The sequence below is a fragment of the Melospiza georgiana genome, chromosome Z, assembly GCF_028018845.1.
Source record: "Melospiza georgiana isolate bMelGeo1 chromosome Z, bMelGeo1.pri, whole genome shotgun sequence".
Lineage (NCBI taxonomy): Eukaryota > Metazoa > Chordata > Aves > Passeriformes > Passerellidae > Melospiza > Melospiza georgiana.
In genome coordinates, this window is record NC_080465.1 from 73714950 (window position 1) to 73728768 (window position 13819).

Consider the following 13819-nt stretch of genomic DNA (forward strand, 5'->3'; position numbering starts at 1 on the left):
TGGAGGTTCTGCCCCATGGGAAGAGCAATGGGAGCAGCCTCACCTCATCAGACTGCTAAAAGGGACTTTTATGTCCTGCTCCTTAATCCTGCTTCTGGAGCGAGAACATGTTTCAAAAATCAGGGGAGGTTGCTAAGGGACAGTGTGCTCAGCAGGGACATCGCTCACAAACCCTCAGCGCTCAAAAGCAGGAGGTAAATAACTTGGGATATTATTAATCCTTCACTGCCCACACAATAAACAGAAATGTATTATTCTTGTCAAGGACAAAGGAGCCCATATTTCCCCCTAGCCAAGGAGCTGAACCAGCAAATTTTTTTGATTCAGCTCCACAGTGGGTTCAGCTTTGACTGAAGTTGTTCCAGTTGAGTTCCTGTTCATGCCAATAAAGGTTCATTAACTATTTTTTAACTGTGAACTCATTTCAGCCAGTTCACACTGGAAAACACAGCCTGTGGAAGCATCTGTGTGATGGGGACTGAGCCTTTTTCAGCCCATCCCTGGTTTCCATGGCCTCTGCTGACTTCCTGGTTGGACTCCAGAGCTTCTTGCGAGCTCAGCAGAGATGACATGCAGGGTCAAAAGGCAGAAAAGCTAAATTTTGCCCTGGAAGTCTGTAGGAAACCTGCACTGTGAAGGACAAGTTGGCATGTGGGGGAACTGAGCTGCCTGGGCTCTTCCTGACACCAGCAACTGCACACATGAAGGAGGCAGTGGAAACTAAGTCACTAGGAACACTGGAGAATTGCATGTTCCTTTCATTACACTCAGAAATTAGAATGTTCCATACATTTAATACCCTTTAGTGGCTTGTGAGCTGAACCTGAGGACAGCCAGGGGTTATTTAGCAAGAAATCTCCTGGAGCAGCAATTTGAGGCCCCAGGAGGAGATGAGGTCCTGTGTTGGCAGCTGCTCCATGGCCACATAGCTGTCCATAGGACACTGAGCTGCCATTTCTCCCTGCAGAGAGGCACGTGCAGGGCACGGCTGTCAGAGGACCGTCTGTCCTGCTCACGGCTATTCCCAGACAGCACCAGCACAGCTTTATCCATGACAGCACTTCCGAAAATAATGCCACAGGATCAGCAGCAAGGCGAGGGGAGCGTTGGGACTAAGCAGCCAGTGCACTGCAGGTTCACACTAACACTGTCAGAAGACGAGATCTTGGTTATATTTATCATTTGACGATACTGGTCCCCACTATTTTTAGAGTGGTGTTGCAGCTGCAGTTCTCTGAGGAGCGAGGTGAGTCAGCTGGGGGGACTGATCTTTACGGAACTTCACCCAAAATTGGTGAAGTCAAGGCATCTCTTCCCTGACCTGAATGGCCCGTGGTGGTCAGGCTGGTGAGCTGTGGGCTGCTTCCCCGTGGGGCAGTGGGTCCTGCTGGCATCCCCACAGGCAGGTGGCAGTGCCCAGGAGCCCCACGGCTGCTGGGTGTTTCAGTATCTCGGGTCCAGCATCCATGGTGGGCTCTGGCACAGGCCGACTCTGCTATTTCCTAGCCCAGGATGGCAGACCCGGCCTGCCAGGCATGGGCACCACCTGGGGACTGGGGAACACCAGAGTGACCCCACTCGGGTCATGAGGCAAGGGACACAGGAGGGGGCCTCACAGGGGGAAGGCATACCCACATGGCCAGGGAGGGCCGTCTCTGAGGCTGGCACATGTCACACGCGTGGGGCTGGGCAAAGGGTGATTCTGGGGCTGGGACATGCTGTGCCTGTGGGTGTGTGCACCGGTGGGACATGCCGTGGAGCCAGGGGCACCTGTGGGGTGGGATGCGTTAGGGATGAGACGGCTGCCCGTGGGGTGGGACACGCCACGCCCGTGGGGACATGCCGTGCCCATGGGGTGGAACACGCCGTGCCCGTGGGGCCATGCAGTGCCCGTGGGGCCATGCCGTGCTCGTGGGGTGGGACTCGCCGTTCTCGTGGGGCCGTGGCTGTGGGTGGGACATGCCGTGGTCCTGGGTGGGACATGCCGCGCCCGTGGGGCCGTGCCCGTGGGTGGGACATGCCGTGCCCGTGGGTGAGACACGCCGTGGCCGTGAGTGGGACCTGCCATGGGTGAGCCATGCCGTGCCCATGGGTGGGACCTGCCGTGCGTGGGACCTGCCGTGCCAGCCCCGCCGCGGGCCGGGGGTCCCCCCTCAGCCCACAGGGCCAGGGGCGGCAGTCCCGCCCCACGCCGACCCTGGCCCCGTCCACATCGCCGCTGCCGGCCAATGAGACGCCACCCCGCCTGGGCCCGCCCCTTCCCCGCTGTCATCACACTCCCGCACGTGGAGGGGGCGGGCTATAGGCGGGGTCTGGGCGCGGTGCTTCATCGCCCATTGGCCACGCGGCTTCGCGACTCGCCCCGCCCCGCGCCCTGCCCCGCCCCGAACACCAATCAGCGCGCGAGAGGCGGGCGCGGGGGGCGTGTCCCCAGAGACACCCGGAAGGAGCGGAGGAGCCGCGCACAGTCGGGGCCGCGGCGGCAGCGGCGGAGGGGGCGCTGGTGGGTCCGGCGGGGCCGCGACGGGCAGGGCCGGGGGGCGCGGGGCACGACTGGGCTGCGGCGGGGATGGGCTGCCCGTTCGGCGTGCGAGGGGGTTCGTGCGCCCCATCTCCGCCGCCTTCCCCCGGTTCCAGAAGGTTCGGGAGGGCCGTTGGGACCGGGGGCCCAGACCTCAGGGGCGAGCGGGAGCTGGGGGAGGCGCGACCAGGAGGGGCCGTGATCGGGTAGTATGGGTGAGGCCGTAAGCGGAGTGGCAGACTATGAGCGGGGGAGGGGGGGGACCGTGACCAAGATGGGGGTTTCTGAGCTGGGGACATCATGGCCGGGATGGGGGTCTGTGAGTCTGAGGCACTGTGACCGAGGTGGGGAGCTGTAGCCGGGGCACTTGGGCCAGCAAGGGGCCTGGCACCGGCGGAGGCTGGGGCAGGAGGTGCCGGGGCGGGGGGGCAGGCGGCGGTGTGACCGCAGAGAGGCTTTGGGGCGGGGGTAGAGGGTGGCGCCCGGGGGAACCGAGGCTTCGGGAGGGCTGTGTCTGGCAGAGGCAGGTGTGGGGGCAGGCGAGAGGGACCGAAACGAGGCGCAAGCTTTGCTGCGGGGTGTCCCCGATCCTGGCTACCAATTCCCCGGCAGCTTAGGGAGGCTGCGCTGCCCCTGGTCTCGCCCACCAGGGCCACGTCCTCTGCGCTGTGACATGGGCAGGGACAGCCCGTCTGCAGCTCTGCCCGCACGGTGGGGCCTCCTCCTCCTCCTCCTCCTCCTCTTCTTTTTCTTCCTCCCGCGGCATCAGCTCCAGCCCAGCTGGAACGCGGTGGGCTGTCCCCGGAAGGGCCCGCGGCGGTGGGGCCGTACCCCGGGGGCGCGGGGGGCGCGCCTCGGGCGGCACCTGCCCCGGGGGTCCCTCGGCAGGCCCCGGCGCGGGGCTGCGGGGTGGGCGGCGGGGCGGATGTGAACCCCGGCATCCGCCGCCCTCTGGTGACAGCCAGCCGCGGGCGGAAGGGCCCGTCGAGGCCACTCACCCACCCGAAATCAGCTGCTGCCGACCTAGCCAGATTTTCAAGCGTTTTGCGGGTTTTTATACAGAAATCGCGCAGGCGGCGTGCGCTCGGCAGCCCGGGTGTCGTGTTTGGAAAGGTGGCCTGTTAGGGAAGTCAGAAGGAATGGCTGCGTGGTGGGTGCTGGGGAGGTGGGCTTGCTCACAACCCACCCGTGAATCCATCAGTACGAGGGCCACACGCCTCCGGGGTTTCCACACTCCTTTTATTATTTTTCTTTGAAAGAAGGAGTGTGGAATTTGCAGCTGCTGTGGAAAATGTATGGTAGAGGAATGTTGTGCTCTAAATTTAAATTTTAAAAGTAATTTCCACTCACTGCCTTTTTAAAAACATCAGACAAGCATAGATCTGCTTACAGACCTGCCCTCTCCCTGTGTCCTGTCTGTTGACATCAGCAAAGAGGGGAAGCTGGGAGATTGTGGAGAGTGTAGCAGGCTTGAACCCTGACACAACGCAGTGTCTTGGCAAGCTTGGTAGCACGAGGAGCTGAACAAGGTCCGGCAGGTGACACCGAAGAAAACTCCCAATGTGATAGTGCTGGAGTTACTTTTGCAGGGCCGGGCTTTGGGTTGAGGACGGGGAGAATGAAGTCATCCTGTAAAGCCTGGTCACCGCCTTGTTTCCCAGCAGCAATTCCCGCGGTTCGGGTCTCGGCGTGCGTGAGTGGCGGGGCGCTGATCGGGGCTCTGCTTGTCCCAGCACGGAGTCCCCGCGCTGGGGCAGGGCCCTGGGGGCAGCGGGCAGGGATGAGGGTTTGGACGGGGCTGGTTCCGAGGGACGCTGCTGCCACAGTGTTTGTTGCCAGGGAGTCAACGCTTGCCCTCGCCTGACCTCCAGCCCCTGCTCCCATAACACTTAACCATAACACTGGGTTGCTGCTGACTCCAGTGGGGCCTGGACATGTCCCTTTCCATGGAGTCTGGCGTGGTCAGGACAGCAGAGCCCTGCTGTCACCATAGCTGTACAGCTGTTGCCCTTGGTGAGCTGGGCTCGTGGACTGAGGTCCAGCCACAGTTGGAGCAGTGCTGGGGCTGTTTCAGCTGTGCCACTCGCCTGCCTTGTTTCTGTTCCCCTTGTGAGAGGTTTCTTACCCACTGAAAGTTTGAAAGCTGGTGGGGTCACTCTGTACTGTGGGAACTCTGCTGTTCAGAGGCACAGCTTGCTGAGGAGTTCTCTTGCTTCCCTGCTTTTGCAGCAAGTTGTGCAGAGCAGCTCTCCATGCTCTAATTTTCAGGTTTGCCCTCTCCAGAAGTGGCCTTTAGGGAGTTATAGATAATTTAAATTTTACTGGTAGGGCTGCTCTTTCACTCCAAATCAGATGAAGGCGCAGCCCCTACACCCCCACTCGGCTGGTGCTGAGCTTTCTCAGCCTCTCTGCCCTCAGCTCTCTTCTCTCTCTGAGCATGCAGAGCAGGAGGAGGAAGTTCCCTCCCTATGTTCAAGGGACCTGTGAGGGCAGAGGAGCACATCTTTGCCCCTGGTGTTCCTCTTTGTTGTCTGCTACAGGCTGCTTGCCCTGGCACATTTCTGCATGAGTGTGCTGAGTACCAGAGGCCAGAGATACCCAAACTTTGCTCTTTGAGTCTGAGGGTGATTGAAGGGGATGATTATTGATCTGAGTCTTCAAAGTCAAAAACTCTTGGCTCTTCCCAAGTCCTTTATGTGTTCTTACTGCTCTGGGCCTGCCCATGTTTGTCCTCTTCTAGATCTGGGTGGCACCATCGTGTGCTGTGTGGAAATGCACCATGCCTGGGGGCCAGGACACTTCCTGATGCAGAATAAGAAAACCTGTTGTTGGTGGGTATGTGACCACAGACAAGAAAGGAGAAAGTGAAGCCATATGGTTAGAAAAGTGGTGTCCTCAGCACGCTGTCAATGGAGCTGTAATCAAATTATCAGAGGCTTTGGTAGCTGGAGGAATTAATGAGTTGGGTTTGAAACAGGACAGATGTGAAGGGCAGCATGGGAGAAATCCTGAAAGGAGATATTTGTATGCTGGCAGATGGTTTGTTGCAGGTTACTTAGTGAGATTGTTGCAGGTTACTTTGTGAGAGTCTTCTCTGAGAGGCTTTTGCCTTGCATCTCTCCACATTGCATAATTGCCAGGGACCACCTTCTTCCAGGGAACTGTGTGGGTCTCTGTGTCCTGGTAATACCATGTTGCCATGTTTCTGATCCTTGCTTCTGTCTGCAGTACCTGGCACCTCTGCTCCTTGGAGCTTATTTTCTGACCAGCTCACTTCTTTGTTATTTCATGACGAATTGCTTGTGATCAAGTGAGCCAGGTGAATATAACCTCCAGAGAACTTGCTCTCACGAAGTTTGAGGCCTGCTTTAAAAATTATTTTCTTTAACAATGAAGTGTCTCTGTTCATCCTCCCTTTGGCTTTGCCCCTCTCTTTCACAGTCTCCCTTGCTGGAGACACCCAGCTGCCAATTAACATGTTTTCCCCCTGTTTCCCTCTGCATCTTCAGCTGGTTGTGAATCCTGAATGAAGAGCAGCTGGGCTCACATGCTCTGCATTTCAGAGAGCCTTTTCAGGACTGGCCAGTGCAGTTGCAGTCATACTTGCCTGTGGCCTGGACAACCCCCCAGCCAAGCAGCACGATGGTAGAACAATACTTGTATGGGAAACCTTCAAAGGAGTCCTGTGTGCTGCAAAATGGGAAGTTAGTGATTCAGCTGGAAGTGCTTTTTAGTAATAAATCCATGTCCTGCGCCAGGGGTGAAGTCAACGCTGAGATTCTTGTGAGATGTGAACAAAGATGCAAAGCCCTTTATGCAAGAGCTGAGGTGGTAATCCAGATCTCCTGGCCTGAGTCCATTTGGGGTAATTGCATTCTTCCTGGGTAGTGTTTTCAACCCATCCCTGTCAGATACATTGCCATCGCTTCCTGTGCTGCTGCAGTATGTGGGTGGCAGTACTTCAGCCATGTCCAAAGCAATTCTTGTCACTGCTCAGGCTTAGCGCCTTTTGAGCCTTCTCTGAAAGACAGTGTGCTAGAGGAGGGACTTGGTGGAGGGTTTTCTATATATGTATATTTATGTCTACACATGCTGCTTTTACTGGGGCTTGTTCTGCTTACAAGCTCTCCAGACTGATAGCCCTTGTGCCTTGCTGGTACCATTTCCAGGTGGGCCTTCTCCTGGGATGCTAGTGCAGGTGTCATTAAGCACAAACTTTCTGGGTGCCCTCAGGACAGTTTTAAGGGCTGAAGCCCCAGTGTGGTGGTGTGGCCTTGCCTCCCTGCACCACGGTGGGAAGGTTTGTTTCTGGGGCACTGGCAGCCTGCCTGCCTGCAGTGCTGTGCTCCCCAGCACAGCAGCTCTGGTCGTGCTGGGCTGTGCTCTGGTGCTGCTGCAGGGTGGTTGCCTGGGGGGATGATCAAGCTGTGAGCAGGGACTGCCTCACAGCAGCTTTTGCCCATCATGCCTGCGGCCGGGGGAAGGTCAGACCTGATCCTGGGGAGCCTGATGCCGTCCTGGTTTTCAGGACCTGCTCTGCACGAGGACCTAGCCCACACAAAGTGTGATCTCCAGTGGTCTGCAATTAAAGCACTGGGAGCCTGGGGAGGAGACTTAAACAACATCTTTGTGATGGTGTTGGCAGGCTTCTCGGAGATTTCTATTAAGCAATTGTCGTTTTCTCCCTTCCCTGTAGCCTGGGAAACGCTGCGGTGTTGGATTTGTCTTGGTCTGTTTGGGTTGTTGGGAGGGGTGTCTCTCCAGCAGTGGAGTTTGTCCCTCCCTGCCCTGGCTCTGTGTCTCCATGGGGTGGCTCAGCAGGTGGCCTGTGGGGACCACAGCCAGCGCCTGTTCTTGCAGATAAACCATATGCCAGCGCACCCACTCGAGTACAGCAGAGCCTGTGTGCTGGAGAAACCTACAGCTGTGTGGGTGGACAAGAACAAAGCCAAAGGCACAGAAAGGCCTTTATTTCCCACTGAAATCTGGGCAGGGATATCATGGATGTGACCTTAGCAGCTCTCTCTGGAGGGCCAACTGTGCACCCACCTGGAGTCGTGCAGGGAACTGGGGGTAGTGGAAGCCAGGAGGGAGTCAGGGCTGCAGCTGGAGGGGCAGCCTCAGCACTGGTAAAAGATGTGCTGGATCTTTGAGCTGGTGGGGTGTTTGGGGTCTCTTGCTTCTGTGCACGGGCCACTAACTCACTTAGCTTGGGTGAGCAGTTACTGCCCACCCAGTGTTCCAGCTGAACCTGTGCGTGTGGACTTGTCTTTCCAGGTGACCCAGGACAGCCAGAACAAGCAACCTCAAGGCCAGACTGCGAGGGCTGACAGCTGAGAGCTGCCTTCTCTGTCTGCTTCAGCCCTACACCGAGGTTAGCAACATTCAAACATCACTGATTTCCCTTGTCTCATCAGGGCTGTGTGAAGAAACAGGGAACTCTGTGCTCTTCTCCCCTTGGATCACAGGGATAGCTCTGTAAGGTAGAGATCACCCAGGTGAGGTTCTCCCACAGCCAAAGTTTTTTGAGTGCTCCTGCATCCCACCTGGCTGTCAGCATGGCAAAGGGAACCTGGATGTGTGGAACCAGTGCTGCTAGGACTGTTGAACCCTGCACACAGTTGTTGGGAGCTCAAGGGTGATGTGTTCTTGGGAACTTGCAGTCTGTGCTGTTGGCCACACTCATCCTTCTGCATGCCAGCAGGATTGAATTGGGAGCATTTCCCAGCTGCAGGCCCTGCTGTCCTTCACCTGAACCCACCTGAGACTTTACCCAGAGCTTGTGGCAGATGTAATCATGTTCTCTATTAGCAGCATTTGTTTTTTTCCTGCATTTTCCCAGGATTTTGTAGCTTGGCTTTGATGTGTGAGGCTCAGAGGAAGTATTTTAGGAGGACCAGCAGTTTTTGTATTGCCACTGGCAAGAAATATTACCTGGTCCAAGGCAACCAGCCTGGAGCACCCTGAGGCAGCTGTGGGCTTCCTGCCCTGTCCCTGGATGCTTGTGTGCCTGCCTAGAATCCAGCAGTGCTTGCCCCACCTGCACGGTGTGCTCTCACCTGAAAGGGAGCCCTCATCAGGACTGTGCCTCTGGCAGGGCAGGATGAACCCTTCTCTCACCCCAGAGCTCAGGTGTGATTTGGCCAGGAGAGAATATATCAGGAAGACATAGTTTAGGATGCATAGCTGCCCAGGCTCTGCAGCTCTTCCTCTGAAGTGCCTGCCAGGGAAGCTGGGAGCAATCCAGAGGCAGCTGGAAACTGGGCTTCAGGCCATTTCATCCTTCAGCCTGATGCCGAAGTGGCACCCACAGAGGGTGATGCAAGGATAGATTTACCTGTGAAGGTGGAAGGAAGGAAGGAAGGAAGGAAGAACTCCTTTGCTCATGCCAGTGCCCTGTGCTGCAGATTACCAATCACACAATGCAGTGAGAGCAGAGTGGCCCCTTTATCCAGCTGGGCTGTGGCATTCACTAATACCTGTTCCATGGTGGGGTTTTATATCTCTCTTAGTGATGAGAGGCATGACAAAGACCAGAGAAAAGGTTTTCTCTCAGTTTTGCTGGAGCTGCTTGTAGATTCCAGTCAGCTAAGTTCACAGCATGCTCTCAGGCCTCCCCTGCCTTTGGCAAAGGCCATTTCAACACAGAGCACAGAATCATAGAAAGGCTTGGTTTGGAAGGGACCATAAAGATCACATCCCCACCCTCCTGCCATGGGCCAGGGGAGCCATACATGAGACCAGGTTGCTCAGGGCCCCATCCAACCTGTCCTTGAACTCTGCCAGAAATGGGACATCCACAGCTTTTCCGAGCCACCTCTGCCAGTGCCCCACACCCCTCTGGCATAGTATTTGATCCAGTTTTCTCCCACCCCTCCTTGATAACCAGTTAGCTTAATATCTTAATGGACAGCAAATCTCCCATTTATGTGTAAAGCAGCAGCTTTTCCTGTTGCTTGGCCACAGCATGAAGCTGTTCTCTGGTTCATATATCACCTTACCCAGGTGATATCAGTGTGTTTATATTTGGTCTGAATTAGCAATTTTGGTTCTATTTAGTGCAGCTGGTGGTAGTCTGGAAACTGACACAACTTGCAGACCCGTGGACAGAATTGCAGTGCCTCTCTTGGGAATGGGATGGAACCCTGTGCTGGGATACCTAACTGCTGGGCAAAGTGGAGTTTATATCTTCAACAGAGAGCAGTCAGCCTAACATCCTCCAGCCTTCTCTTGGTGTGTGTAGGCTGCCCTTGCCCCAGAGTCTGACCAGCTGATGTAGCACTAGATCATCTTTCCACTGAAAACCACAAGAAAATGCTGCTTCCTCCTTCAGAACTGGAGCTCTGGGTTCCTTGTGGATATTGGCACTGGAGTTATGCAAGGAATCCCCTATTTGCCCAACCATCTCTGTTGCAAATAGGTTGGGCATTCAAAGATCCCGTTCATGGGAGTGTTGGGACAGCTGGATCCTTGTTCAGTTCTTGCTGCTCCCAAGAATGGAGCAGAGGATCATCTGCTGAGGCTATTTTAGGTTTCTGAACATTGCTGGTGTCCCTCTGAGCTCTTATTTGTGTGCAATCCTACGGCTTCCTGCTAAGATCTGTGTGAGAATCACATATCATCATGTGTGAAGATTTTGCTTGTGCGCAGTGTTCCAGGGATTAGGAAGAACTCTGAATTCCTCACTTACCTCAACATCTAACCCATCTCAGCTGTATCTGTGACTCCTTTTTCTAACCTTTAGCTCTGAACATCCCTTGGACCTTGCTTTGCAGATGCCCATGTCTTGCCCGGTGGGAAGCAGTCTGCTGTTTTCCTGCCAGAAATGTGCATCCTTCTTTTTGCAGCAGTTGATTCCTGTTGTCTCAGATGGGAACTTACATTGCTGAAAACAGTCTTCCACACAACCTCTAGGTGTGGAAATAGTCCAAAGCCCACAGCTGAGTGAGATGGGATCCTGGTTCTGGCCATCTCTGCATGGTTGGATGGCTGTTTGCCATCTGCCACCACCATCCTCCAGCGTGGCACAGGGTGGGGCCTCCTGCCCTCTCCCTTCTTGGTACACCCAAGACTTTTGGCTTCCCTGCACTTTTTGGTTTCTACCTGCTCAGGTAATTTTTCAGCAGTGCTGAGCATTGCTGAGTTTCATGTTGAGGCAAGATGTGGCTCTGCAGTTTTGGCCCATCTTTATTTTTAGCTGTGTAAGGCATGGTTGATGGTATCAGAAGGAAGTTGCACGGCCTCCGGAGCTCCATGACTCATCCTGGATCAGGACCGAGGCTTTGCTAGCTTCGGCTATAACCCTCAAGTGATGTAACTGGTTGTGGGAAAGGGCAGAACAGAGAGAGAAGCAGAGCTTTTAGAAGTTTGGGTTTGTTTTATTTTTTTTTGCTTGTCTGCTAAGTTGTTGAATTTACACGGTGAAAGATATTGACAGATATCACTCCTGAGTGTGGTTCAAGAGAGTCCTTTGTCTTTGTCTTGTGCCTGTGTGAGAGAGGTGAAATGGAAGAGAACTCTGCTTACCATCCAGGCTGGGTAACTGTTTAGTGGCATGTAGCAATGGTAGGGGAGAGTTTTTAAGGCAAGAAACAAAGCAGGATCCTGTCTCTGATTCAAGCCACAGTGAGGTTTGATGCAGCAGTACAGACCTCCCTGAAGTGGAAACTGGAACTGGAGAGCAGAGGCTTGGGAGATACCTGCCAGGATGCAGCAAGAAGAGTCTGAGGCCCCCATTTCCATTAGATCTGGTGCTACTGCAGTGTCGAAAGAGCTCCTGGGGCTTTCTGACCTGCAGGCAGCTGTGTTGGGCTGGACTGAAGAGAAGCTGCATGACACCCCCATGGAGCAGGCCCTGTGGGACAGGTGAGGATGTTGAAGCACCCCTGCCTGCCACAGCACGAAGGAGATGCAGTTAAAAAGACAGATTCCCCAAATCTGTCAGTGTGGCTCTCCTGTGCCTTGCCTTGAGAATAGACAAGGTGGGGCGCAATGCACCTGAATCTGGAGTAGGGTCATTGCTCCTGAGGTGGGCAGGGATGAGGGCTTGTGGGACTGGGCTTCCACATGTACCCCCTTTCCTTCCTTGGTGAAGGTGCTGCCTTTTAGGAGTATGTTGAAGCTTTTGGGTGTTTCATGTGTGGGGCAGTGGGGAGAGGACAAGCAAAGGGGAACAGAGACAGGGGAGCATGCTGGAGGGTATTGCTATGGTGACTTGCCACTGGCAGTGTCACTGATAGGGCAGGAAAGCAGTCAGGCAAATGTGGAAGGTGCCACAGCCCTCAGTGCAGCCCAGTTCCAGCTGGGCTTGGCACCCCTGAACTCCTGCCTGATAATTTGGCATCTAGAGCTGTTCTCCTCTGGCAGCAGCCTCGGGGTGAGTGGTCAGGGGTGTTTTGTCCATCTTCTCCCCTCTTTCACCCCTTACTGGGGTGTGGGCAGGCAGCTCCCACTTAGACCTGTTTGTTTTGAAGCCCTGAGCTGCAGAGCAGGCCCAGCCAGGAACAAACCAGTCTCTTGATCCCTCTCACTGTACCATGGTAGAAAGCAAGTAATTCTGCTGCCCTTGCTTATCCTCAGTTAATCAACATAAGTGGCTCCAGCCATGACTGCACCTTCCCAGGATGCCTGGCCCTGTGCTGTGCTGTTCTGTCCACCTTGCACAGCCAGTTTGCCTTGCTCCAGGGTATCTGTACTCAGGGAGAGCAGACACTCTTGTGACCCCTCTGATATGGTCTGAGACCGTCCTCTGGGGCAGACAAAAGAGAATTTAAACATTTTTGAAGCTGCCTTTGGGTAGACCCCTTACCAGGTACTGTTGAGAGAGCTGGCTCTTGTTGGTGAAGGGGCAATCATGCACTCACTAGCAGAGGGAATGGCTCAGGAAGCCATTTCCAGCCTGGCCATAGTGTGAGTGTGACTGAGGCCTGACCTGTCATCCATGATATGCCTAAAGGCCTGGATGTAAGCCAGGGAAAAGGACCTGCTGGCGGCAAGCGCAGCTTGCTCGTGTCAACATGGATGGCTGTGTGAGCTGTAAACCTCTCTCATTACACCTCTCAAAGGTCACTGCTGGCAGCGAGCTACAGCACCCTGCCCACAGCTCTGTGCCCAGCCCAGAGTGAGAGGGAAACAATGCCCTTGGAGATGTATGGAGGCTGTTTGTGTGGGCTTGCCATGGGGTGGCACACACTGCTCTGCTGCCTGTGGCCAGAGTCTGTCTGGGACTAGGGTGTTCAGTCAAAAATGGATGGGAAAGGATGCCCGTGAGCTACTCAAATAGCCCTGTATGCACAAATGTCATAATCCTTGCCTGAGCTGTGAGCCCTCCTTTCCAGGGTACAAGGCCTCATGTATTGCCCTGAAAACCATTTCACCCTTTCCAGTCTGCCCTAGTGTCCTTCTGTGATGTAAGGTTACTGTAAGATCTGCATGGACTGCCCACTCCTCTCCAGTTCTGCAGTTTTAGTAATCTTAAAACTCCTGAACAGTCTAGACTTGTTTGCACAATATTCCCTGGACTCCAGACTCTGGTGTTCCCAAGGGAGAGCAAACAAGGAGGTGGAACCTGGAACATGGAGCCTCTGGGAAAGCCTCCCATGGACAGCAGTCTGTTTCCTCCCTCTCACTGCCAACAGGTTCCTTCTGCTTTCAGAGGAGAGCAGCTTGCCTCTGCACTGAAGGCTGGAGCTTCCTTCCTATGGAGGAATCTGGGACTGTAGTACCTGACACTGAAGGCAGCTTTGGGTCAGCAGCTTGAGGACTGCTTTCCATGTATGTGACCTTCAGCACTTGGTGTGAGAGTTGGTGTTACATTATATTGTGGGTGCAGGTGGTGGCAGAGCATGGTAAAAGTCCATTGGGTCACACTGTAGTTCCCATTGACGCCACTTTCACAGCCAGTGGTTTCTCATCTTTCCTCTGGACAAAGGCCCCAAGATGTGCTATGGAATATCATGGAGTGATGCAGAGCCCAGCACATGAGAGGTGTGGTGTCAAATGTGTGTGTTGGGGTGGGAATTGCCATTTTCTAGGCTAGAGAATGTTTTCTCTTTTATCATTTGTAAACACCTTGCCTGCCAAGATTGCTGCCCAAGGTTCAATCTCTTGGGCACTGTGACCCCATGAGTTACAGCCATGAAGTGCTGCCCCCCTTTTTCTGTCTTACCTCTTCATACTACACAGTTTGAAGCACAAAGTACCAAAAAAGCCCAAAGGTAGTGGGGTCATATACTCTGCTGCCAATTTGGAGAGGAGTTGAGATAGGCAGTGCTGGAATAAGCATTTAGGGAGAGGCAG

General features: G+C 54.7%; 2 protein-coding genes across 3 annotated transcripts in view; one reads left to right on the plus strand and one right to left on the minus strand.

The window, feature by feature from the left end:
• Positions 1 to 2271: 2271 nt before the first annotated feature.
• LOC131096260 (basic proline-rich protein-like) overlaps positions 2272 to 13819 on the minus strand; it is a 30236-nt gene continuing 18688 nt past the window's right edge. The window contains exons 2-4 of the mRNA XM_058044578.1: positions 4103 to 4282; positions 3232 to 3423; positions 2272 to 2761 (exon numbers count right to left, since the gene is read on the minus strand). Coding sequence (XP_057900561.1) covers positions 2272 to 2761; positions 3232 to 3423; positions 4103 to 4282 — 862 coding nt within the window. The remainder of the gene's footprint in view (positions 2762 to 3231; positions 3424 to 4102; positions 4283 to 13819) is intronic.
• Positions 2429 to 13819, plus strand: part of ATOSB (atos homolog B) — a 38670-nt gene continuing 27279 nt past the window's right edge. The window contains exon 1 of one of the 2 annotated variants that reach the window (XM_058043673.1): positions 2429 to 2503. The gene's annotated coding sequence lies outside the window, so the exon portion shown is untranslated. Of the gene's footprint in view, positions 2508 to 13819 lie in introns of both variants that reach the window. The other variant, XM_058043674.1, reaches the window with a different exon arrangement.